We start from the raw sequence: 26,280 nt of genomic DNA, 5'->3' as shown, positions 1-26,280 counted from the left end.
GACCTCCTTGATTTTGTACTATAATAGACAAAATAAAAAACTCCTAAGTTTCACAGTTGAAGAAAAGAGTAATGCCGAGGAAATTTCATTATTACATTATAAATGTATGCTTCCTCACTTACATTCATAGTCCTAATGAGTATGCTTAAAGGTAGACTCAGTGTTACAGCTCCATGATAGTACTCCAGTGAAATCTAAGTTCTATTTATGACTAAATTCTATCAGCATTACAGAGTTTCACTTTGGGGGAAACAAGTAAGGACAGGGCAAATTAAAAGGAAAGGCAAGGGTCAAAACAAGGGACAAGGCAAAGCAAAAGGCAAAGCAAGGCAAAAGGCAAAGCAAGGCAAGGCCAATGAAGGGAAAGCCCAGGAAAGGAAAAGAAGGTGGGAAGGGAAGGGAAGGGAAGGGAAGGGAAGGGAAGGGAAGGGAAGGGAAGGGAAGGGAAGGGAAGGGAAGGGAAGGGAAGGGAAGGGAAGGGAAGGGAAGGGAAGGGAAAAAGCAGAAAAGAACCGATTGCTGATTTTATCCCAGTAATATACAGGAATATCTGTCAAAATCAGTACAGATTGAACAGGACACACACAAAGGAGCCACTAAAACCATGAGAAGCTCGTAGAGTATTTACAGTTCATAAGTAAAGAAGAAAAAGGTAATTACCCTTGAAAGATAATTTTGTGAAATAAATGAAGATGTAAAGGACACTCAATAAAATATGAAGCTATTTTTCAATTGACTGGTTGATGTTTTTCAAGTCAATGGAAACCCAATATCTATTTACTAACTTTAATTTCACTAAAAATATTTCTGCACATTGTCTGCATGGAAATGAACTCAATTTAAATTAGCTATTGTACTTAAAGTCAGTCATTTACATTCCACTTTTAAAATCCCTTGCCAAATCAATGCAGATATGTTTTTAAGTATGGTTTCTTGATCTTCTTCACATCTTGATGTACTTCTTACTTACGAAGAGTTCGTTTACTAAAGGTACAATGAATAAATATGACAATGAATACATATAATAAAAATTCTACCTAAAAATGAATCCTAGGTTGACTATTTACTTCATCATAACATTGAATGCATGTGGACAGTAAAAACATTAATCAATGTTAAATTTAAATAATTATTAAGAGCTTCCAGAAAAACTTCAATAGCAGAACTTGTGCATTGTTACATATGTATCAAACCAGCTAATTAGCTATATTTTTGATAGGTACTGATAGCAGTACAGGGTTTTGTTTGTGAAAATACTCTTGTTATTAGTTATAAAGACAAGAGCATAAACATTTAACACAGGTCTCCAAAATCCCTTTCACAATTCTGCAGCACTAGCTCCTAAGGAGCAAAACCTACTCTTTCCAAATTTGGAAAATAAACATAATCAAAACTTTTGCCCACCAGCATGCATGAATGAAGGTTGTGAAAATGCTGCAAATGTTAATCAAAATTCTTGCAACTTTTCTCATGCATGTTTTGTTTTCACCATCTACGCATTACCACTAAAAATAAATTGAAAGAGTTGTGAGAGATAAAGGCTGGGTCTCCTGCAGGTTTATCAGGATAGAAAGAATAAGCCCAGATACATAGAGTGCCATAACATTTCCCTCTTTTGTATGTACCAAGTACTCTCAATTTGATCTGTGAAGACTCATCTTTTGTTTTCACAATTTACATGGTATCTTTCTCAAAGTAATGTAATCTAAATCCCTATTATTCTGTGAAAATACCTTTGGATGTGATGAAATGCCTCTGAGAAACTGGAAATTCTAGAAACCTCACACACCATAGGATCAAGAGTTCTACCTATCCTGAGTAAAAGAATTTCAGCTGCAATAACTTTGAAAAACAATTTGGGTTTTGTTAATATTCAAAATAATTGAAATTAATGTTAATGTTCTCTAGTAAAAAAAAAAAAAAAAAACCCAAACAAAAAAACCCTAGCAAAAAATAATGCACATTATTTTGTGGCTTTTTTTTTTCTTTTATTGGTTTTAGATATCCTTAGTCCTGAAAAAAATTGAATTAAAATGAGAAACCTGCTTTGTGTAGCTTTCCAGTTTTGAGGAAGGCAGACCTGAAAAGGTTCACAGTGTTCAGAAAAGTCAGAAAAATCAGGACTAGGATACCACTTTACAAAAACCCCTTGTGGGAAAAAAAAAAAAAAAAAGTAGTTTAAAATTGTTCATAATTAGCCATACTTAAAATTAACTTATTTGCAATCACTTTCACATCAAGCCTTTGAAACTACATTATCCCAGTTATGAAGTGGTTTAGAAGTCCTCTCTTTGACTGATGTAACTGTGCCATTGATCTTATGCATTCACACCAGGAAAGGAATTCTCAAAAAGCCTCAACACATTTAACTGTTAGAGGGCTCTGGAAAAAGGTTTGCATATCATAGTATCTGCAGTGCTTGTTTTTAGGCACTGAGTCTAACAACCTCTTTTATGTACAGTGTGCTTTTATCTACCAGTTACTTTTGTCCTAAAATCTTATACGATTGTCATTTTCATATTCATATTTAAATCCATCTTTCTGTCTGTCATATGAAGACACATAAAGCCAGGTAGATCCCCTGGAAAGAGAAAGTCTTTCTTTCTTCCCTGCAAGAGAAAGACTTCAGAACAGGTGCAAGAAAAGTGAGGAATATGGTAGATGTAGCAGGGTGAGGAAGGGGAATAACTAAACACAAAGAATACAGGGGAACTTTTTTTAATGTTTCATTTAACTCCATAACTGACTACTCTTATTTAGCCTTTCTATTCCGTAAGTGGTAAAAGCCAAAAATGGAAGGACTTGTTCCGGATGCATGCTTTAGAAATATATAAAATATGACAGCCCTTGGCCTAAAAGGTTTCTAGTAATAAAGGAGCTCTCTGTAAGAAAACAGGAAACAAAACTCCTGGTTTATCCTATGGACACCTATCATGGACATTACCAAACCTCACTGAAACTTTAATTAAAGGGGAAACATTAGTACTGAGGATATAAATTTAACTTATTCAGAGCAGATATTTGGCTGGAAGACAAAAGAGCAGCAACCTGAAAGTAGTGCCAACAATTATCCAGTAAGTATTACTTCACTAAGATAGTAGTGACTTTTGGATGTAACAGACATGCATTTTTCAGTATCACTTTATGAAACAGAGAGATCAACTTTATATATTCTTGCAATTTTAGTTATGTAATTTATAACAGATAAGACTGAAGGAAGAAATTACTGCATTTGCACTTGAATAAACAGTCCACATACTTGGTAGTAAATGGAGAGTTGCATACTCTTATCAGACCAAGTGAGATCTATCTCCCTGGAGGGAGGAATGAGAAATGGGAAATCTGGAAAGTGTAAATCAAAGTTAAAGTAGGTATCACAGGCATTGGTGCTTAGTGTAAATCAAAGTTAAAGTAGGTATCACAGGCATTTGTGCTTTCCTTTTCCCACCTGGAAAAGTTCATAATAATTTAGAAAGAGCCAGGCACAATTACTGTAACAATAACTACATGTCCTGCATGTGTCTGATAAATGGAGGTAAAGACTGGAGAGAAAGAATTAATCTTTCAAATGATTAAACATATGTTAGAACTCCAAGACTGTAATCACCTGGTTTGTCTATAGCAGCAGCCACTGAATGGAACTGCTAAAAACACATGACGATTCTAGATGTTAAAAATAAAGATATGATAAAGAGTTTGCAATTCATTTGGAATAAAAGCATTTATACACAAAAAAAAAGTCAAGAGCTCACGACATCATTAGTACAGAGAAGATCTTTACCAGCTTAAAAAGATTCCCATATATTTAGCAGTCATGTTCTTATGTACTCCATTATGGTGGGTAGTGAATGAATATTCTTTTTTAAATTCAGCCTTACCTCTGAAGACAATTAGCATTGATTTGTTTCAATAAGCTATCTATAGTATTGCTCTTGTACCAAATGAGTAAAATATAGAAAAACACCTGATCTTCCGCAAATTACTTACTGACCACACACTAAATATTCTATCTACATAACTGCTTATTCTATATGTTTTATTATTTTTTGTAACATAGACATTGTCTATTTTTGTCCTTTAGAACTGCAGATTTTTCCATGGCCATCGAAAAGGAACACAGCAACAGGGATATCAAAAAGAGAACCATAAGATACTTTGCAAGGTGCGATAGAGAAAACTACAGGAGTGAACATAAATAAGATCTAGATTTTAGGCATGTGCAAAAGAGGGCTCTTCAGTTTGGAAATATTTTAGAACACAACTTTGAGTGCGGATTTAAACATAGTCTAATGCACAAGGTAAGGGGCTGATAAGAAGGAAAGCTGATTCACTGTCAGTGAAACTTAGAGACAGGAGAGAATATATTTCATCAAGTACTATGCAGATCAGATTTCAAAGGGAGACTCATATGAGTTCTCACCTGGGAATGATAAAGGCATGTCTTCAGCCTTCATTTTCAACTTTAGTAGTTAAAACAGTGGAGGGTAAGTTGTATCTTGGCCAGATTTCTCAGTAACAGCAGTATTATTAGATTGGTCTAAGAATCGGAAGTCACGTGACTAGTACCCAGGCAGACGTCATTGAAAAATTCATGTGTTTTTATCTCCTTACACTCTTCTCCTGGCATGAGCTCTTTGTTTTCTGGGATTGGGTGGTTTACTTCATTTCTGATGTGACCTAATCTCCATCCAAGTTGAAATTTTCAGTATCCTTAGTTCATGACCATTCACTAATTTTACAAAGCCAAGCTGGAGGCAGAAAGCCCATAGATGTGTTTTACTGATGTTCAGTTACTGTTCATTATAAGTAAGATAATAATGAATAGAAATAGAAGAGGGATATATGGCAGCCATTCAGAAGTGATCAGCCGTGTAAAGCGTGACTTAAGCAGAGAAGCTGAAAAAAAAACCCTACAAAAACAACAGATGAAAGTTCTTATAACAAACATTTGAAGAGGTTGATTAAAATAAATTCTGTTTCTCTCATGAGGAAAAGATGTAGAGAATAAAAGACAGTAAGCAACTTGCTAAGATGAATATTAAAAAAAAAAATCTAGGAATGAAGAACTGTAACAAGAAGACAACAGGAAGATTTACATTGTCCAGCAGATCAATACAACCAAATGCTTATATCAGATCTTAATGTTTTATTAATGATCCCAAAATTATCCTAAAAAAAAAACCTTAAATATATAACAACCTTGAAATACACTTCAACTGTGTATTTTTGGTTCTATCTACTTGTAGTCTTATTGGAACAAGACCAAGATCATATATTTTTAAAACTGTAAACATTTTCCATATTTCACCATATTAAGTGCAGCTTTTAAGACTACTAAAAAAAAAAGTGTTTAGTAAATCACTTATTGCATTATGTTCACACCATTCATTCCAACAAAAAAAGAACTGGAAAATAAACATCACATACTGTTAGATGATGCAGAAATCTGGATGCACAGTCTGCAAATAAATGCGTTATTGAGTCAGTTTTACTCAAGATTAAACTTAAGCTTAGAAATCAACTTTCAAGTGTAATTTAGATTACAAAAGACAATGATGAATAGTCTTTTAATTCAGCTGATTCAGCAAAACACTTACTGTATGTGCATCCATACACTTCAATGCGCATTCCAATTCTCCCATTCGGATTCCAGTCCAAAGGCACAAAACGGAGAAATCTTGCTTTAATGGAATGCTGAAGCTTATAGTATACAACACTGTCTGCATTCATGTTTCCAGAAAAGGCCTAGAAGAAAATGAAAGAGAGATCAGCCACATCCATATTGAGCATAGAAATACATGGAAGCATTGCTGATCTTTATACCCTCATCTGCCAAGCAGTCAAGCACAGGAATAAAATGTAATTGTCAGTGAATTTCATAGGAGCAACAGCTGAATCGGTCTGGTTTATTCTTGTGGATCAAGTGTTAAGTCATCTCTACATTTAGCACTGACACTATAGCAATTGAAAAATCTCACACCTTCTAAAATTTAAGTTAATGAAACACTTCAAAAGCAAACATTCCTTTTCCAAAATGTATAGAAAATCTTGGTATTTCAGTGTATTATACCAACTAATACTTTTTCCTAAGACAAGAGAGTGGGGACTGTGATGTCCTCTTCCCAAAAGGTTAGATAAATATCACTGCAAACCTGTATTTTAGCTGCATAGTTTGCTGAATCATAAAAGTTCTTAGACTGACAGAACATGGTGTTGAAAGACTGGTTTCTAACTAAAGAATCCAGAGTATAATAAAAGGATTTAAATTCAGTGTTCTGTTAAAAAAAAAACAAAACAAAACAAAAATGTAAATTTCCAATTTTATACCCAAGTGAGATATAAAAGAATAAAGTATTATCATAGAAACTGTTTGAGGAGCAGTATTTAGCTGATAAGACTACTTTCCCTTTTTGTCACAGAAAGAAAATTTATAGAAACATAAACAAATTCAAAGAAGAACAGAGCTGTCATCATGAACTTTAGCATCCTAAAGACAGAAGAATATAGTCTGATTTTGTTGGCTAGATGTTCAGATGTTATGTTTTTTTTTTTTTCTCATTGCCTGTTTGTGGTATGTGAAGCAGAAAAAAAAATTTCAAACATTTTGGATTTAAATACCTGATAAATTAGACAGAAATAATAATACATTCAGAATAGTACATTCAGAATAATAAATTAGACTGAAATACTTTCATGGGCAGAATATAAAAGATTATACATTTCTGGATATATGGGCGGTACTCTTGCTATAAGTCACAAATTTTACAACTAGAGAAGCATATAAAAAACAACATCTTTTGGTATGCAGCTTCTCTTTGCGTAAGTTTTTGTAGCAGAGGTGAGCTTCATTGTATTAATTATTTATACTGCTATAAATAAATCTTTGCATCTTCCCTCCCCTCTACTAAGTAAAATTTTAATAAATTCTAACCTCTGAAAATTCAATTAAAAAAAAAAGAAAGCAGCTAGTGAATGGTGAATGGGCTTATTACAGCTAACCTATTCAGCTAGTTATAAGCAACAAAAGTTAGTGACTCTGAATGTTCACACCAGCTTCACGTTTTATAATTTAACTATCACAGTTGGTGAAGGTGGAAACATGCTAAAACAAGCACTGGTGAGGAGACACTATTTGGAGGGTATGACCAGACCTCTTGTCCCTTCAAATCCTTATTTGCAGTCTGTAACAAATTTAGCTTTCAATAAAAGTGCCACTTAGTTTGTTGACTGAACCATAACCCAGTCTCCAGAAGTTAAAGTGCTGTGAGCAAATGAAGTGTTTGATTAAGATTGAAATTTTTTCCAAAATTGTTTTCAGAAGGCAGCCACCTCATAAAAATTAGATGTTAAGTTTTGAGTACAGAATGTATATTGCTTGTTTGGGTTTTTTTTTACTTCAGGGTATACTTAAACCATGTGTTCTAATTTAAAATTAGGGGGTTTACTTCAGTAACAGCCTAAAAGTAATTCAAACTACTCTTTAAGCCATTCAGAATGGTCAGTTTAAAAATCAATGTTTTTAGCTGTTATTTTACAAAGCCTTTATCTGGGAAGAATGCATTTGAAAGTGCATCAATTGAGTTGACTCCTAAATGGGTCTTTAATGCTTGATTTTAAGTACTATGAAGGTTAAAACATGCAGTTTGGGGCGCTTTTTTCAGTTTTAATCCTTTTCACAAGAAAGAGAAGGCAATCAGACAGCTCTTCTCATAGACTACATATAGTAAAGGTGTACCTGAAGCCTATGAAAGTAGTCTGTAGGTTTTTTAGAGGAGAAACAAATTCAGTGTGACAGATAAACTCCTCTCTTTACAGTAGAACACAATCCAACAATCATTTAAACATGCAATTATAACCATTTAATGAGCTTCCTTCTTCTCACCCCTGCCTTCCTCAGACTGTTCAGATCACTTCATTCTTGTGCCAAATCACTTGAAGGGAAGATGCCATTATTCTAGATTATGCAGACTCCTCACAGCCTGTACAAGCATCTGATGGCTAAAAGACTCAATGTGACCCTGTTAATATGAATGTTACACATAATAAGCATAGTCTGCATAAATATTCATAGGATTGTAAAGCTAACCCCTCTAATGTAACTGCCTACTGATTCTTAGATGATGCTCTTACAGATGCCACATAATACTGCTTTTTAATAGCATGAAGAAATAACACCTTTCTCAAAGAATGCGGTTTTTGAAACATGGAAACACTGTATTGCAGTTTAGCCTTTTAAGCAGTAACCAAGGCACTGAGCAGCATAGAAGTCTAATAGCTCTTCAGGGCATATTTTATTCCACAGTGGAGAAATATCATTGAATCATAGAATCATAGAATCGTTAGGGTTGGAAAGGACCTTACAATCATCTAGTTCCAAGCCCCCTGCCGTGGGCAGGGACACCTTATGCTAAATCATATCACCCAAGGCCTCGTCCAACCTGGTCTTGAACACTGCCAGGCTTGGAGCATTCACAACCTCCCTGGGCAACCTATTCCAGTGCCTCACCACCCTAACAGGAAAGAATTTCCTTCTTATATCCAATCTAAACTTCCCCTGTGTAAGTTTTAACCCATTACCCCTTGTCCTATCACTACAGTCTCTAACAAAGAGTCCCTCCCCAGCATCCCTATAGGTCCCCTTCAGATACTGGAAGGCTGCTATGAGGTCTCCACGCAGCTTTCTCTTCTCCAGGCTGAACAGCCCCAACTTCCTCAGCCTGTCTTCATACGGGAGGTGTTCCAGTCCCCTGATCATCCTCGTGGCCCTTCTCTGGACTTGTTCCAACAGTTCCATGTCCTTTTTATGTTGAGGACACCAGAACTGCACACAATACTCCAGGTGAGGTCTCACAAGAGCAGAGTAGAGGGGCAGGATCACCTCCTTCGACACACTGGTCACGCTCCTTTTGATGCAGCCCAGGATACGGCTGGCTTTCTGGGCTGCAAGTGCACACTGCCTGCTCATGTTCGTTTTCTCATCAACCAACACCCCCAAGCCCTTCTCCGCAGAGCTGCTTTGAATCTCTTCTCTGCCCAACCTCTAGCTGTGCCTGGGATTGCTCCGACCCAGGTGTAGGACCTATCCTGGGCTGTGTTGAAGCCTGAAATGAGAGCCTACTCTCAAACTTGTTTTAACACTCCTACTCAATTTCTAATCCTGTAGTTTCTTTACCTCAAGCTACTTTAACCCTGATTTGAAGACAGAATTAGCATTCGCTATGGCATCAGAAAGCACACATGTACCCCAGATTGCATTAGTAAAGTTAAATCCTGCATGTAGAAGAACATCATCAAGCTCAAAATTACTGTGAAAGTAAGATTACATCAAGATAAATTAAAAAGATATTTGTTTCCCCCTTTGTAGTAAGAAAATGAATTTTTAGAGCAGATTCATGTCCAACACTTCCTCAGCCAGAGTCCCCCATAGTTAAACTGTGTATGAGACATGCACTGAATGTACTGAGACATACTTTAGATCACCTAGAAAATATTACACTTACTTACAAATGTGACTTCTACTATATAACATCTATACACTGTAAAACATAAAATAGGACTAAATAATGTTCAGTGATTTTACATATATTACGTACCCATTGTGCAAAATACTATCATAGTTATTACAAATATTACATCACATAAAATACAAATATTACTATGTTAAATAAGTATACACAGATGCAAATTCTCATTTCATGTTTAATGCCAAAAAAGTAGAACAGGACTGAAACCTGGATAGAATCATAGAATAGTTACGGTTGGAAAGGACCTTACAATCATCTAGTTCCAAGCCCCCTGCCGTGGGCAGGGACACCTTACGCTAAATCATATCACCCAAGGCCTCGTCCAACCTGGTCTTGAACACTGAGAGGGATGGAGCATTCACAATCTCCCTGGGCAACCCATTCCATTGCCTCACCATCCTAACAGTAAAGAATTTCCGCCTTATATCCAATCTAAACTTCCCCTGTGTAAGTTTTAACCCATTACCCCTTGTCCTATCACTACAGTCCCTAACAAAGAGTCCCTCTCCAGCATCCCTATAGGTCCCCTTCAGATACTGGAAGGCTGCTATGAGGTCTCCACTCAGCTTTCTCTTCTCCAGGCTGAACAGCCCCAACTTCCTCAGCCTGTCTTCATACGGGAGGTGTTCCAGTCCCCTGATCATCCTCGTGGCCCTTCTCTGGACTTGTTCCAACAGTTCCATGTCCTTTTTATGTTGAGGACACCAGAACTGCACACAATACTCCAGGTGAGGTCTCACAAGAGCAGAGTAGAGGGGCAGGATCACCCCCTTCGACCCACTGGTCACGCTCCTTTTGATGCAGCCCAGGATACTGTTGGCTTTCTGGGCTGCAAGCGCACACTGCTGGCCCATGTTCGTTTTCTCACCAACCAACACCCCCAAGTTCTTCTCCCAGGGCTGCTCTGAATCTCTTCTCTGCCCAGCCTGTAGCTGTGCCTGGGACTGCTCTGACCCAGGTGTAGGACCTTGCACTTGGCATGGTTAAACTTCATGAGGCTGGCATCAGCCCACCTCACAAGCGTGTCAAGGTCCCTCTGGATGGCGTTCCTTCCATCCAGGGTATCAACTGAATCACACAGCTTGGTGTCATTGGCAAACTTGCTGAGGGTGCACTCAATCCCAGTGTCCATGTCAGCGATGAAGATGTTGAACAAGACCACTCCCAACACCGATCCCTGAGGGACACCACTCATTACTGGTCTCCAGCCGGACATTGAGACATTGACCACAACCCTTTTTGTGCGGCCATCCAGCCAGTTCCTTACGCACCGAGTGGTACATCCATCAAATTGATGTCTCTCCAATTTAGAGACAAGGATGTCGTGTGGGACAGTGTCAAACACTTTACACAGGTCCAGGTAGATGACATCAACTGCTCTACCCCTGTCCATCAGTTCTGTAGCCCCACCATAGAAGGCCACCAAATTGGTCAGGCAGGATTTCCCCTTAGTGAAGCCATGCTGGCTGTCACCAAGCACCTTGTTGATTTTCATGTGCCTTAGCATGCCTTCCAGGAGGTTCTGCTCCAAGATTTTGGCAGGCACAGAGGTGAGACTGACTGGTCTGTAATTCTCCAGGTCATCCATTTCCCCTTCTTGAAAATGCAGGTTATATTTCCCTTTTTCCAGTCATCGGGAACTTCACCTGACTGCCATGATTTCTCAAATATGATGGCCAGTGGCTTAGCAACTTCATTTGCCAGCTCTTTCAGGACCCGCGGATGGATCTCATCAGGTCCCATGAACTTGTGCACATTCAGATTCTTAAGATGGTCTTGAACCAGTTCCTCTCCTACAGTGGGCACACGGTCTTCATTCTCACAATCCCTGCATCTGCCTTCTAAGACTTGGGTGGTGTGGTCAGAGCCTTTGCCAGTGAAGACCGAGGCAAAGAAGTCATTCAGAACCTCAGCCTTCTCGAAATCCAGGGTAGCCAGTTCTCCCGAGAGCTTCCTGAGGGGGCCTACATTCTCCCTAGTCCGTTTTTTATTTGCTATGTACCTGTAGAATCCCTTCCTGTTATCTTTAATACCTCTAGCTAAGTTTAATTCTAACTGGGCCTTAGCTTTCCTAACCTGGTCCCTAGCTTCCCGGACAACATCCCTGTACTCTTCCCAGGCCACCTGTCCTTGCTTCCACCTTTTATAAGCTTCTTTTTTCATTTGAATTTTCCTCAGGAGCTCCTTATCCATCCAAGGAGGTCTCCTGGCCCTCCTGCTGCACTTCCTTCTGGTTGGGATGCAACACTCCTGAGCTTGTAGTAGGTGATCCTTGAATATCAACCAAGAGTCTTGGGCCCCTCTGCCCTCTAGGGCTGTATCCCATGAAACCTTCCTAAGCAGGTTCCTGAAGAGGCCAGAGTCTGCTCTCTTGAAGTCCAGGGCAGTGAGCTTGCTGCACGCTCTTCTCACTGTCATGAGGATCAAGAACTCGACCATCTCATGATCGCTGCATCCAAGGCTGCCCTGGAGAGTCACATTTCCAACAAGACCTTCCCTGTTGGTGAGCATGAGGTCAAGCATGGCACCTCTCCTTGTCAGCTCCTCTGTTACTTGCAGAAGGAAGTTGTCTTCTACACAATTGAGGAACCTCCTGGATTGCTTGTGCCAGGCCGTGCTGTCTCTCCAACAGATGTCAGGGTGGTTGAAGTCACCCATGAGAACAAGGGCCTGCGAGCGTGAGGTTTTTCCTATCTGTCTGTAGAGTGCTTCATATGCAGGTTCTCCTTGATCAGGCGGTCTGTAACAGATCCCCACAGTAATGTCTCCCATAGCTATATTCCCTTTAACCCTGACCCACAAACTCTGTTGACTGCTCACCTGTCCCCAGACAGAGTTCCATACTCTTCCAGCCATTTCTTTATCAGAAGAGGAAGTTTGGGAAGTTTAGTGAGGTACTAAGGGTATCTCAAAAACAGTCTGAGCTTTGCTTATGTGTTTTATGAATTCTACTACTAAACCCAGCAAGATCAGTTGGCAAAATCACTTTGAAGTAACTAAGAGCTATTCATATTAAATGCTTGCTGTTGGTGTATGACCATAGAATCATAGAACGGTTATGGTTGGAAAGGACCTTAAGATCATCTAGTTCCAAGCCCTCTGTCATTGGGCATGGACATCGCACACTAAACCACCTCACCCAAGGCTCTCTCCAGCCTGGCATGAACACTGCCAGGGATGGAGCATTATATGATTCACCACTCCTTTGGGCAACCAGTTCCAGTGCCTCACCACCCTCACAGTGAAGGTTCCTTGTATCTAACCTGAACTTCCCGTTTTAGTTTAAACTCACTACCCCTTGCCTGTTGCTACAGTCCCTGATGAAGAGTCCCTCCCCAGCATCCTTATAACCCCCTCCAGATACCGGAAGGCTGCTATGAGGTCTCCACGCAGCCTTCTCTTCTCAAGGCTGAACAGCCCCAACTTTCTCAGCCTATCTTCATATGGAAGGTGCTTCAGCCCCCTGATCATCCTTTGGCCCTCCTCTGGACTTTTTCCAAAAGCTCCATGCCCTTCTTATGCTGAGGACACCAGAACTGCATGCAATACTCCAAGTGGGGTCTCAAGAGAGCTGAGTAGAAAGGTACGATCACCTCCTCTGACCCGCTGTCATGCTCTTTTTGGTGCAGTCCAGGATATGGTCAAAAGAAAAATATCTGGCCAGCTACAGCAATAACATGATTTACAGGCAAAAATGTAGAGGGATGTTAAAATCACTGCCATGCTGCAGCCATGACTAACTGGTGTCAGATATATTGCACAAGTATTATGGTGTCCCTTTCATTCAGTGGTTCTCTCAACCTATCATCTTTGCTAGTGATAATGCAGTTTGGTTTTGTTTGCAGTTTTGTTTGCTTCTTTTGTCGGGTTTGTTTTGTTTCAGTTTTATTACATAGATATTTTTAATGGGCTTATTTAAAAGATTTTAAATATTTGTGGCATACTTATTTCATCATTCAATATTATAAACTTGACTACTGCAATCCAAAGTAAAAGTCCATTTGAACATTATGTTATTTAACAAAATTTAACAAAAAAAAAAAAAAAAATAAAATAATCCTCTAAAGCAAGAGATTTCAAAGACTGCTTCATCTATAATTACATTTTTCAGTTAGTGTTTTTGCAGTTCATTAAGAATACTTTAAGGAATACCATTCAACATTATATTTAAAAAAATCTCTCAATTCATTCTGCTGTAGAATTTGCCATTATTGCCATTTATTATACTTTTAGATCAAGAGTATGGAATTGGAATCTTAGAGCTTTTATCACTGAAAGTACTACTGGTTGGGATTTTTTTTAATGCAAAATTATTTCATTTAGCAGGAATAATACAAATCTCTTATTTAATTACTAATCTCTGAGTGCTATAAAATTACAGGTGGCAAAAACAGACTACTGAGTGCTCCTCAGAATGTTTCAAAACACTATTTATTTTGCAACTGCCTTACTAATAGTTTTATACACAATGAGCTAGAAACATATCAAGCAAATTTATTTAACTCAAGATTACATTGTACATAGTTATATAGCTTCCCTTTATAAGAACTTACTAAACTGTGTCTCTGTTCATTATAGAACACCTCAAGGTGAATTATTCTCATGTATTATGATGAAAAACAGGAGGAGAGCGGATTTCTTTTGAAAAAAAAAAATGGCCACCAAAACACCTTTAGCCATTATATATAGCTAGTTATCTAAAATTATTCAGTATCCAAAAGAATTCTCTTAAAGACTCCAGAACAAGATATCAGTTCCCACCTGTATTATCTTTTACTGCTTACGGCACCACATTAGGGAAAAAGCTTTGCTGCAATAAAGTGGTTGGTTGACCAGTACGACCATGGTTTAATGCTCTTTGCTGCCTAGTGATATTAGCCCTTCTGGGTAACTCTCAGTTACATCCTGGGCATGACGGGACATCAGGTGTCCTGTTTCTGCTTCCTCCCGGCTTTCCATCCTTCCTGGCAGAGCATGAGACTCACAAAGTCCTTGGTCAGACTAAAACATTTGAGCTGTAACTAAAACCACTGGTGTTATCAGCACTGTTCCCAGGCTAAAAGTCAAAACACAGCACTGCACCAGCTACTAAGAAGGAGAAGAATGACTGCTACTGCTGAACCCAGGACAACACATGTGTCCTGGGTTCAGCAGTAGCAGTCATGTTTTTCCTTTGTGGTAGCTGGTGCAGTGCTGTGTTTTGACTTCCAGCCTGGGAACAGTGCTGGTGAAGCCGATGTTTTCGGTTGTTGCTAAGTGATGTTTACCCTGACCAAGGACTTTGTGAGGCTCATGCTCTGCCAGGGAGGAGGGGAAGCCGGGAGGAAGCAGAGATGGGGTGCCTGACCCGGGCTAGCCAAGGAGGTATTCCATACCACAGCACGTCATGCCCGGGGTGGGGGGTAACTGGGAGTTACCCGGAAGGACACGGGCTTCCGGGTGGGACTCGTTTCTTGGCCGGTGGTATCGTATTCTCTTCCCTTGTTATTTTCCCTTATCATTGTTGTTGTTGGTAGTAGCGGTGGTGATTTGTGTTGTACATTGGTTGCTGGACTGTTCTTGTCTCAACCCGTAGGAGTTGCACTCTTTCGATCCTCCTCCCCGTTCCTCCGGGAGCGGGGAAGGGGAGAGCCCCAGTGGGGGGGGGGGGGGGGGGGGGCCTCGATTGTTGTCAGCCTGGCACCACTCACTGGGAGTGAGTGAACAAGTTGCCTGACTGGGTTTAAACCACGACAACATGTATAGTAGAAACGTAGACTCCATTTGTGATTTTAATTCAGCCATACTTAGAAACTGGCTGAACAGTTGGGCCCAGAGGGTGGTGATCAGAAGCACAAAATCTAGGCAGATTAATGAGCAGTGTACATCAGGGTTCAATACTGGATCCAATCCTATTTAACTTCTTGATGAATGATCTAGATGATGGGACAGAACACACCCTTTAAAAGTTTCCTGGTGACATCAGAACCTGGAGGAGAACTTCATAAACCCGTGTTGCACTGCTTCCCTCAACAAGCTGGAAAAATGGACCAACAGGATACTCATGACATTCAACACAGGGAAAAGTGAAGTTTCCAAACTAAACTTGAGTCAGCAGTGTGTCATAAGGGTCAATGTGACAAAGACAACAAGAAGAACTTGTATATGTGTTTGGGATAAAAGGAAGACAAGAAAAAATGGGCTCCTGCAGAAGAAAAGCAAGAGACCTGGTCACCCAGAAGATGAGGAAGGCTGAGGTACTCAACCAGTTTTTTATCTTGGTCTTTGCCAGCAAATGCTCCAGTCACACATCCCAGGTTACACAAAACAAAGGCAGGTATTGGGAGAACGAGGAACCACCTGCTGTAGAAGATCAGGCTTGAGGCTATCTAAGGAACGTGAAGATGCACCAGGTCCACGGGACCCAACAAGAAGAGAAGGCTCAGGGGAAATATTATCAATGTGTGTAAATATTTACAAGAAGGACTTTCAGAAGATGGATCCAGGATCAACCATTTTGTGATTCTGTGATATTTGGTTTCACATTATAAAATGGAAGGTTTGCGTAGACTTTTTCTGAGGTGGTGAGAGTCAAAAAAACAGAATTCATAATTGTCCTGGGTTCAGCAGTAGCAGTCATGTATTTTTTTCCTTTGTGGTAGCTGATACAGTGCTGTGTTTTGACTTCCAGCCTGAGAACAGTGTTGGTGAAGTCGATGTTTTCAGTTGTTGCTAAGTGATGTTTACCCTGACCAAGGACTTTGTGAGGCTCATGCTCTGCCAGGGAGGAGGGGAAACTGTGAGGAAGCAGAGATGGGGCACCTGACACGGGCTAGCCAGGGAGGTATTCCATACCACAGCACGTCATGGCCGGGGTGGGGGCTGACTGGGAGTTACCCGGAAAGACACGGGCTTCCGGGTGGAACTCGTTTTCTTGGCCAGTGGTATCGTATTCTCTTCCCTTGTTATTTTCCCTTATCATTGTTGTAGTTGATAGTAGGGGTGGTGATTTGTGTACATTGGTTGCTGGACTGTTCTTGTCTCAACCCGTGCGAGTTGCACTCTTTCGATCCTCCTCCCCGTTCCTCCAGGAGTGGGGGAGAACCCCGGTGGGGGGGGGAGACACACAGACCTCGATTGTTGTCAGCTCGGCACCACTCACTGGGAGTGAGTGAACAAGCTACCTGACTGGGTTTAAACCACGACGGTTCTTTTTGGCGCTCAACGTGGGGCACGAGGGGTTGAGATAAGAACAGATCTGACTGGATTGATAGTCACTCGTCACAATGCTGATTTCTTGGCTCTCAAGGTTGTTACTCTTGATCTCACAGTTTCAGTATATCACATCTTATGTCCATCCGGTATTTGCTGTATTAGTGTTTTTCAAGTGTGGGGCTTGAGCTAAGGTTTTTGTCCCATTGTACTTTATGGTAATGACTTGTAATACAATAGAATCATTGATCATGAAACTGATCTGGCTTATGTTCCCAGTGTGGTCACCACCTTTATACTTTGGGAGGTATATGATGGAGGTGCTTAGCAATTACACATCTTTTTTCTCCTTCTCAGGTGCTCAACCTGTGAAGGAGACATTCTTTTACCCTCCCAGTCGTCCCCCCAGACCATTTACATTTGAGAGTTTGCGGCAAGTACAGCAGCTGCTCAAACTTCAACCGCAACAGACAGCGCGGTTACCCCAGCTCCAAGCACAGCAGCTGCACCAACCCCAGCGACAAGTACAGTCGCTACTCAAACTTTGGCCTCAATGAACAGAGCAGCTACGCCAGTGGCAAGTACAGCAGCTGCTCAAACTTCAACCGCAACAGACAGCGCGGTTACCCCAGCTCCATGCACAGCAGCTACACCACCCCTAGCAACAAGTACAGTTGCTACTCAACCACAGTGATAATCACTGCAGCCAAACCAGAGGACCAATTCGTACCAATATCGGTTGCCCCTGTACGCAAGAGAACAAGCAAAAAGGAGGCAAAAAGGGTGAAGCGAGATGAAGAAACAAGGAATTCACCACCCGCTCCAGAATCTGATCAGGAGTCATCATCACATGACGAAGAAGAAGAAGAAGAGGTAACTTCTGGACCTCGGACCTCAACCGAGCTGCGGAATATGCAAAAAGATTTTACCCGTCAACCAGGGGAGCACATCATCACCTGGTTACTCCGATGCTGGGACAATGGGGCCGATGGTCACGAACTAGAAGGTACAGAAGCCAAGCAGCTGGGATCACTTGCTAGAGAAGGGGGAATTGACAAAGCAATTGCAAGAGAGAAAAAGTCCCTCAGCCTTTGGAGGCGGCTCTTGGCAGCTGTGAAAGGAAGGTTTCCGTACAAGGACGATGTTACGAGTCGTTCGGCCAAGTGGACTACTATAGACAAAGGCATCCAGTCTCTGAGGGAATCGGCCATCGTAGAGATGATCTATCACATCAAGCTGAATGACAGGCATACACCTATAGATCCAGATGAAGTTGAATGTACACGACCCATGTGGCGAAAACTTACACGGAATGCACCGTCATCATATGCCCATTCATTGGCAACAGTAACCTGGAATGACATAGTACCACTAACAGTGGATGAAATGGTTCATAAACTCCGAGAGTTCGAAGACAATCTCACCCCTTCCATCATCTCAGCTGTGAAAAAACTGTCCCAGGACCTCGAACAATTGAGGGACGATCTATCTGATTTATCCAGCTCCTCACGTGTACCAACACACGTCTCAGCTATTAACAAAAGGCATCCTATTGTTCAAGAGAGGAGATACAGGAGGTATACGCCATGGGGTACCCTATGGTTTTACCTGCTGGATCACGGAGAAGACATGACAAATGGGATGGAAAACCTACTTCAGCTTTGGAGGAACGGGTGAGTGAACTGAAGAGGGGAGCAAGGGCCAAGACTGATCGTCCCATGAGAGCTACGGCTTCAGTCTCTGGTGAGCAGTTTCCCAGATGGAATGGAAGAGCTGATTTTACTCCAGCTCCTGTGATAACGAAGAATAATCCCTTTCACCACGACTTAAGTGTCCAAGGCTGTGACGACCATTAGAGGGGCCCTGCCTCCAGCCAGGTGGAGGTAGGGGACAATCGGATTTACTGGACTGTGTGGATCAGATGGCCTGGCACATCAGTCCCACAGAAGTATAAGGCTCTAGTAGATACCGGTGCACAGCGTACCCTGATGCCATCAAGCTGTCAAGGGGTGGAACCCATCTATATTTCTGGAGTGACAGGAGGATCCCAAGAGTCGACTGTGCTGGAGGCTGAAATCAGCCTGACTGGGAGGGAATGGCAAAAGCACCCTATTGTGACTGGTCCAGAGGCTCCATGCATCCTCGGCATAGACTACCTCAAGAGAGGGTACTTCAAAGACCCAAAAGGGTACCGGTGGGCTTTTGGTATTGCTGCTTTGGAGACTGAGGAAATTGAGCAGCTGTCCACCTTGCCTGGTCTCTCACAAGATCCCTCTGCTGTGGGGTTGCTGAAAGTTGAAGAACAACAAGTGCCAATTGCGACCACAACAGTGCACCGGCGGCAATATCGCACCAACCGAGACTCCCTGATTCCCACCCGTGGACTGGAGAGTCAGGGGGTGATCAGCAGGACCCGCTCACCCTTTAATAGCCCCATATGGCCAGTGCGAAAGTCGAATGGAGACTAACAGTAGACTATCGTGGCCTGAATGAAGTCACACCACCATTGAGTGCTGCCGTACCGGACATGCTAGAACTTCAGTATGAACTAGAGTCAAAGGCAGCCAAGTGGTATGCCACGATTGATATTGCCAATGCATTTTTCTCAATTCCTTTGGCAGCAGAGTGCAGGCCACAGTTTGCTTTTACTTGGAGGGGTGTCCAGTTCACTTGGAACCGACTGCCCCAGGGGTGGAAACACAGCCCTACCATTTGCCACGGACTGATCCAGACTGCACTGGAACAGGGGCAAGCTCCAGAACACCTGCAATACATTGATGACATTATTGTGTGGGGCGATACAGCGGAAGAAGTCTTTGAGAAAGGGAGGAAAATAATCCAAATCCTGCTGAAAGCCGGTTTTGCCATAAAACGGAGTAAGGTCAAGGGACCTGCACAGGAGATTCAATTTTGGGGAATAAAATGGCAAGATGGACGTAGACAGATCCCCACAGATGTGATCAACAAGATAACAGCAATGTCTCCACCAACTAATAAGAAAGAAACGCAAGCTTTCTTGGGTGCAGTGGGGTTCTGGAGAATGCACATCCTGAATTACAGTTCGATTGTAAGCCCTCTCTATCATGTGACCCGGAAGAAGAATGATTTTAAATGGGGCCCTGAGCAGCAACAAGCCTTTGAGCAAATTAAGCGTGAGATAGTTCATGCAGTAGCCCTTGGACCAGTCCGGACCGGACCAGATGTAAAAAATGTACTGTACACTGCAGCTGGGGAGAACGGTCCTACCTGGAGCCTCTGGCAGAAAGCTCCAGGGGAGACTCGAGGTCGACCCCTCGGCTTTTGGAGTCGGGGATATAAAGGATCTGAGGCCAGCTATACCCCAACTGAGAAAGAGATACTGGCAGCCTATGAAGGGGTTCGAGCTGCTTCGGAAGTGATTGGCACTGAAGCACAGCTCCTTCTAGCACCCCGGTTGCCCGTGCTGGGCTGGATGTTCAAAGGCAGGGTCTCCTCTACACATCATGCAACTGATGCTACATGGAGTAAATGGGCTGCACTAATTACACAACGAACTCAAATAGGAAATCTCAGTCATCCAGGCATTCTAGAAGTCATCATGGACTGGCCAGAGGGCAAAGATTTTGGAATGTCACCAAAGGAGGAGGTGGTGCGCGCTGAAGAGGCCCCACCATATAATAAACTGTCAGAAAGTGAAAAGCAGTATGCCTTGTTTACTGATGGCTCTTGCCGTATTGTGGGAAAGCATCGGAGATGGAAGGCAGCTGTATGGAGTCCTGGACGACAAGTTGCAGAAACTGCTGACGGAGAGGGTGAATCAAGTCAGTTTGCCGAGGTGAAAGCCATCCAGCTGGCCCTGCACATTGCTGAACGAGAAAAGTGGCCAGTACTTTATCTCCGTACTGACTCATGGATGGTGGCAAATGCCCTGTGGGGGTGGTTGAAGCAATGGAAGCAGAGCAACTGGCAACGCAGAGGTAAACCCATCTGGGCTGCTGCACAGTGGAAAGATATCGCTGCCCAGGTGCAGAACCTGGTGGTGAAGGTACGTCATGTAGATGCCCATGTACCCAAGAGTCGGGCCACTGAGGAACACCAGAACAACCAACAAGTGGATAAAGCGGCTAAGATTGAAGTGGCTCAGATGGACTTAGATTGGCAACATAAAGGTGAATTATTTTTGGCCCGGTGGGCCCATGACACTTCAGGCCATCAGGGCAGAGATGCAACATATAGATGGGCCCGTGATCGAGGGGTGGACTTAACAATGGACACTATTGCCCAGGTTATTCATGAGTGTGAAACATGTGCTGCAATTAAACAAGCCAAGCGGTTAAAGCCTCTTTGGTATGGAGGACGATGGTTGAAGTATAAATATGGGGAGGCCTGGCAGATTGACTATATCACACTGCCACCAACCCGCCAAGGCAAGCGCCATGTGCTTACCATGGTGGAAGCAACCACCGGGTGGCTGGAAACATACGCTGTGCCCCATGCCACTGCCCGGAACACTATCCTGGGCCTTGAGAAACAGATTTTGTGGCGACACGGCACCCCAGAGAGAACTGAGTCAGACAATGGGACTCATTTCCGGAATAACCTTATAGATATTTGGGCCAAAGAGCATGGCATTGAGTGGGTGTATCACGTCCCCTACCATGCACCAGCCTCTGGGAAAATCGAACGGTACAATGGGCTGTTAAAAACTACACTGAGAGCAATGGGTGGCGGAACTTTCAAGCATTGGGATACACACTTACCAAAGGCCACCTGGTTGGTCAACACCAGAGGATCTGCCAACAGGGCTGGCCCAGCCCAGTCAGAACTTTTACATATTGTAGAGGGGGACAAAGTTCCCGTGGTGCATATGAAGAATTTGCTGGGGAAGACAGTCTGGGTAATTCCTGCTTCAGGTAAAGGCAAACCCACTCGTGGGATTGCTTTTGCTCTGGGACCTGGATATACTTGGTGGGTAATGCGGGAAGATGGGGAAGTCCCATGTATACCTCAAGGGGATTTGATTTTAGGGGAAAACAGCTAGTGAACTCAATTGTATGCTGTTGCCTGCTGTGTAATGCTTTTATAGCCCATCAACTAGATGTCTCCAGGTTACCAGCGACTGGCCCTGACTTCCCTCCAGCCATCGTCCCAACAGAGAATGAACTTTGAACATCATGGACCGAACGGACTCGGCAGCATTATAGGGATTGGTCCATGCACTAAGAAAATGATCTTTTCCTCTTGGTCTGTATGTATATGGATGTATATATATGGGAGAGCGATGGTGTAACGTCATGGCCGGGGTGGGGGCTGACTGGGAGTTACCCGGAAGGACATCGGTTCCCTTGTTATTTTCCCTTCATTGTTGTAGTTGATAGTAGTGGTGGTGATTTGTGTACATTGGTTGCTGGACTGTTCTTGTCTCACTCGTTTTCTTGGGGAGTGGGGGAGAACTGGTCGATTGCTGTCAGCTCGGCACCACTCACTGGGAGTGAGTGAACAAGTTACCTGACTGGGTTTAAACCACGACAATAATATAACACCAGACTGAAATCCCAGTAGAATCCTCCATGAGGCTCAAACCTCCAGGTCCACCTCCTTGATATTGTGTAGACTAACAGTGTTAACATCTCCAACGCAATGCAAGACAGTGTACCAAGAACTTTACACATAAACCACCCCTAGAGATATACTCTGAATATTAAGTTGATGTTTCATCATATGAAATATTCCGGTTTCAGTTCTTTCCTTTGCCTAAAATTTTGGGGGTTTTGTCTGTAAAAATTCTGTGTCTACCTTTTCAGACTTTTTATTTCAATCCTGATCTTAAAACTAAATGATACGGATTTTCTGGTGTGTCTTACTGACGATGGTGATATAATTTTGTATGACATCTGTCATCTTTACCTACTTCTCTTCCTGCAAAGTAGTAAGCCATGAGTCACATCTGGCTTGGAGACCACACCTGGTGAGTATTCAGTAAATCCTCATGCTGTTCTTACAGCTTTCCAGCACTATCAGTCAGAAACAGGATACTGGGGGAAATTACCAATATTCCTTCAGTCTGTCTATGGTATTTTTTCATATTAAGCGTTTTATTCACTGAGCTATTGTGTCATGTTTCATTCTCTTCTTTGTTTACATTTCACTGTGGGAGTTGAATATTAGAATATCTTTATATAAAAGAACAGCTCTAGAAGTATGACAGGGTAGAATGAGATGGCACTTTCTGTTTTATTTCTTGGTTGCTCTGGTTTGCTTGTTAGCTTGCTTTTTGAGAAATAAAATTTGAAACTTAGCTTTCATATTAATACAGAAAAGGAAGAATTTAATATCTAAAAAATAAAAAAAAAATAATCTAACAACAAATGTTTGTGATTTTTGTCCTTTTTTTTTTTTTTTTTTCAGCAGTAGCATTTGGATACCCCATTTACTCCATAGCATTGCAGAGGCACATGCATAGGGTATGAATCTAGGGCCCTTGAATGGCTATTGATAGCCAGTGAAGTTTATCACCAGTCAGCCATGCTTATCTGGAAGTGTGGTTAATAAAAACAGTGTCTTCTTTCTTTTTCTTTTTTTTTTTTTTTTTTTATGTTCAGAAGATCTGAAATGAAAAGGTACTTTATTATCTAGCTGTCTAGATGCCATGGTTTAGGGACCAATGAATGCATTAAAAATATCTTAATGTAAACCACCAGAGACAACTACTTTTTGAACTCTTCCATTTACTTTATTTCCTGTTTCATTCATCCATGTGTAGCAATAAACTGTTATGTGAAGTAAGTTGTCGCCATTGGAGGGAGCTCTTGTACTAACACAGTGGGGCGCTATGCTGAACTCTCTTAATCCTCCCTTAAAAAATGTCATAACAATTCTTCTTTATTAATTCCCAATATGTAATTATGAAACTATTATGCTTGATTTATTAATAAATACCTAAGTGCATGTACCTCAAGATATTCCCTGGAAACTGAAAATGTGAATGTTTCATAATAATATTACTGTGATTTTAAGCAATATCTTCAATGACTCACAAAGATCAGCTAATTGTTTATCTGAAATTAATATACATATATTTGGATAAAATATGGAACTGTAGTCCATAAATTTGGACTCTGGTATTCTAAAGGTAACTATGGTGATCTCTTCAGATAATAACCAAAGTAGTTTTTAATGCAATGACAATTTATTTTCATTTTTTCTTTTTCTTACTGTTTTTTCTTTTATTTTTTGATAAACCCATTTGAAACAATCTTTAAAATATTAAAACACTGAATTTTGAATCCAGGCAACAGTGTAACTGTCCTTTTTTACTTTCAAATAAGTCTGAAGTTCAACCACTACTGTGCTTTAATGTTCTGGGTAAAAAAAAAAAAAAAGAAGTTTTTAATAAAGTTATTTAATGCTGGGTGTCAAATCAAATAGACTTACACACTTAGAAATAATAAGATTCATAATGTTATGAAATGTTTTGAAAGAGCAATAAATTATTTAACCTGTTTCTTGCACATATTTACTTGTTAAAAGTTGTAAACTTTGGGGTGTTGGTGTATTTTTCATTGTATGAAATTTAAGTAGGAATGAGGATTCCTTACTATGCTTCCACTGCACATAGCATAGCACAGACACTACCAGAAAGAAATAAGAAATAAAGATATTTCAGGCCATTTATAACTAAAGTAGTTATGAGGTAAGAGCAGTATGTCTATTGAAATGTCAAAACAGTATGTGGGAATCCTGTTTGCTCAAAGCAATATAAAAAACTGTCTTAATATTACAGTGTAACATTCCTTTGCAGACGATTTCCAACTTTGCTTTGAAAAACAATTAACTGACCAGAAAAAAAGGAAACCTCATTAGCTATGCAACATAGAAATGTCAGAGCAAATGTTCTCTAGATTTTATGTCCTAATGGTCATAAACAGGAAAAGAGATCAAGGTCTTCTACTGAATTTATTTCTATTCTATTTTTTCACATATGAATTCCCACCATTTCTGACTTTAGTGAAATGCTATAAATGAATTCTTCTGTAACTCATCATTGTGGACTCAGTGTATAACACACCAAATTAACATAATGATAATCAGTTTCTCATGTTACAACTTTCAAGTTACTCAAACATTTTACCCATCTCACCAAAAACTTAGGTGGCAAATTATAGTGTTACTTTTTATACAGTGCTTGCCATTCTGGTTCTAAAAAAAATTTCAAAAGCAATCAGTCTCTATGACATTTCTTTTTTCTGTTGAAAGATATTATAAAATTAAACACCAGAGAAACTCACTGAAGAGATTAAGCTTTTCAGCCGGATGGTAAACAATATCTCAAAGACCTTTCTGTATACTAATTCTGTATACTTATGCTAATTTTGTATTAAATTTTGTCAGAAATGTTCATCAAATGTATATTAAGGCTGCATTCAGAATTAGTTATCAGGGGCTAGAAAAAATTATAACCTATATGTAAAATATGTCCTATTAAGAACATCTGGAGAACAGAAGCAGAAGTTTGTTTTTTAAGAAACATCAACATTTATGACAGACACACTGAAAATAAATGGGACAACAGGATAACCACCCAAATTCATGTCTTCTGATGACATTCTCTAATTATTTTTCATCAAGTTAATCAAACTTCTAGTTGATGACTCTTGTTCTGTGGTTATACACCTGTATTGAAATAGACTAAGATTACTTAATAGACTTTTTTTGCCTCTATATAAACGCCTGTAGCATGGGGAAAAAATAACAGGAATTACAGATGTGTGCACATCTACAGGTGCATGATATAATAGGCATCACGGAAACATGGTGAGATGGCTCCTATGACTGGAGTGTTGGAATGGAAGGTTATGGGCTCTTTAGTAAAGACAGGCCCGGCAGGTGGTGAGGGAGAGTTGCTATTTATGTTAGGGATAGCCTGGAGAGTATGGAACTCTGTCTGGGGACAGGTGAGCAGTCAGGAGAGAGTTTGTGGGTCAGGGATAAAGGGAGACATTATTGCGGGGATCTGCTACAGACCGCCTGATCAAGAGGAATCTGTGGATGAAGCACTCCATAGACAGATTGGAACAACCTCATGCTCACAGGACCTTGTTCTCATGGGTGACTTCAACCACCCTGACATCTGTTGGAGAGACAGCACGGCCTGGCACAAGCAATCCAGGAGGTTCCTCTATTGTGTGGAAGACAACTTCCTTCTGCAAGTAATAGAGGAGCCGACAAGGAGAGGTGCCGTGGTTGACCTCATGCTCACCAACAGGGAAGGTCTTGTTGGAAATGTGACTCTCCAGGGCAGCCTTGGATGCAGCGATCATGAGATGGTCGAGTTCTTGATCCTCATGACAGTGAGAAGAGCGTGCAGCAAGCTCACTGCCCTGGACTTCAAGAGAGCAGACTTTGGCCTCTTCAGGAACCTGCTTAGGAAGGTTCCACGGGATATAGGCCTAGAGGGCGGGGGGGGGCAAGACTCTTGGTTGATATTCAAGGATCACCTACTACAAGCTCAGGAGTGTTGCATCTCAACTAGAAAGATGTGCAGCAGGAGGGCCAGGAGACCTCCTTGGATGGATAAGGAGCTCCT

The 26,280-nt window shown here is 41.2% G+C and overlaps 1 protein-coding gene across 1 annotated transcript in view; it reads right to left on the bottom strand.

Annotated features, from left to right (window-relative positions):
• CNTNAP4 (contactin associated protein family member 4) overlaps positions 1 to 26,280 on the bottom strand; it is a gene marked incomplete at its 5' end in the record, with an annotated part of 164,635 nt that overhangs the window by 85,161 nt on the left and 53,194 nt on the right. The window contains one exon of the mRNA XM_057399931.1: positions 5,598 to 5,745. Within this exon, the coding sequence (XP_057255914.1) occupies positions 5,598 to 5,745 (148 nt within the window). The remainder of the gene's footprint in view (positions 1 to 5,597; positions 5,746 to 26,280) is intronic.

The sequence above is a fragment of the Pezoporus wallicus genome, unplaced genomic scaffold (genome assembly GCF_028554395.1).
Source record: "Pezoporus wallicus isolate ANWC-B61680 ecotype Strahan unplaced genomic scaffold, APGP_CSIRO_Pwel_v1 contig_8437, whole genome shotgun sequence".
Classification (NCBI taxonomy): Eukaryota; Metazoa; Chordata; class Aves; order Psittaciformes; family Psittacidae; genus Pezoporus; species Pezoporus wallicus.
Note: the sequence above shows the minus strand (reverse complement) of the source record. Positions and strands in the feature narration are given on the sequence as shown.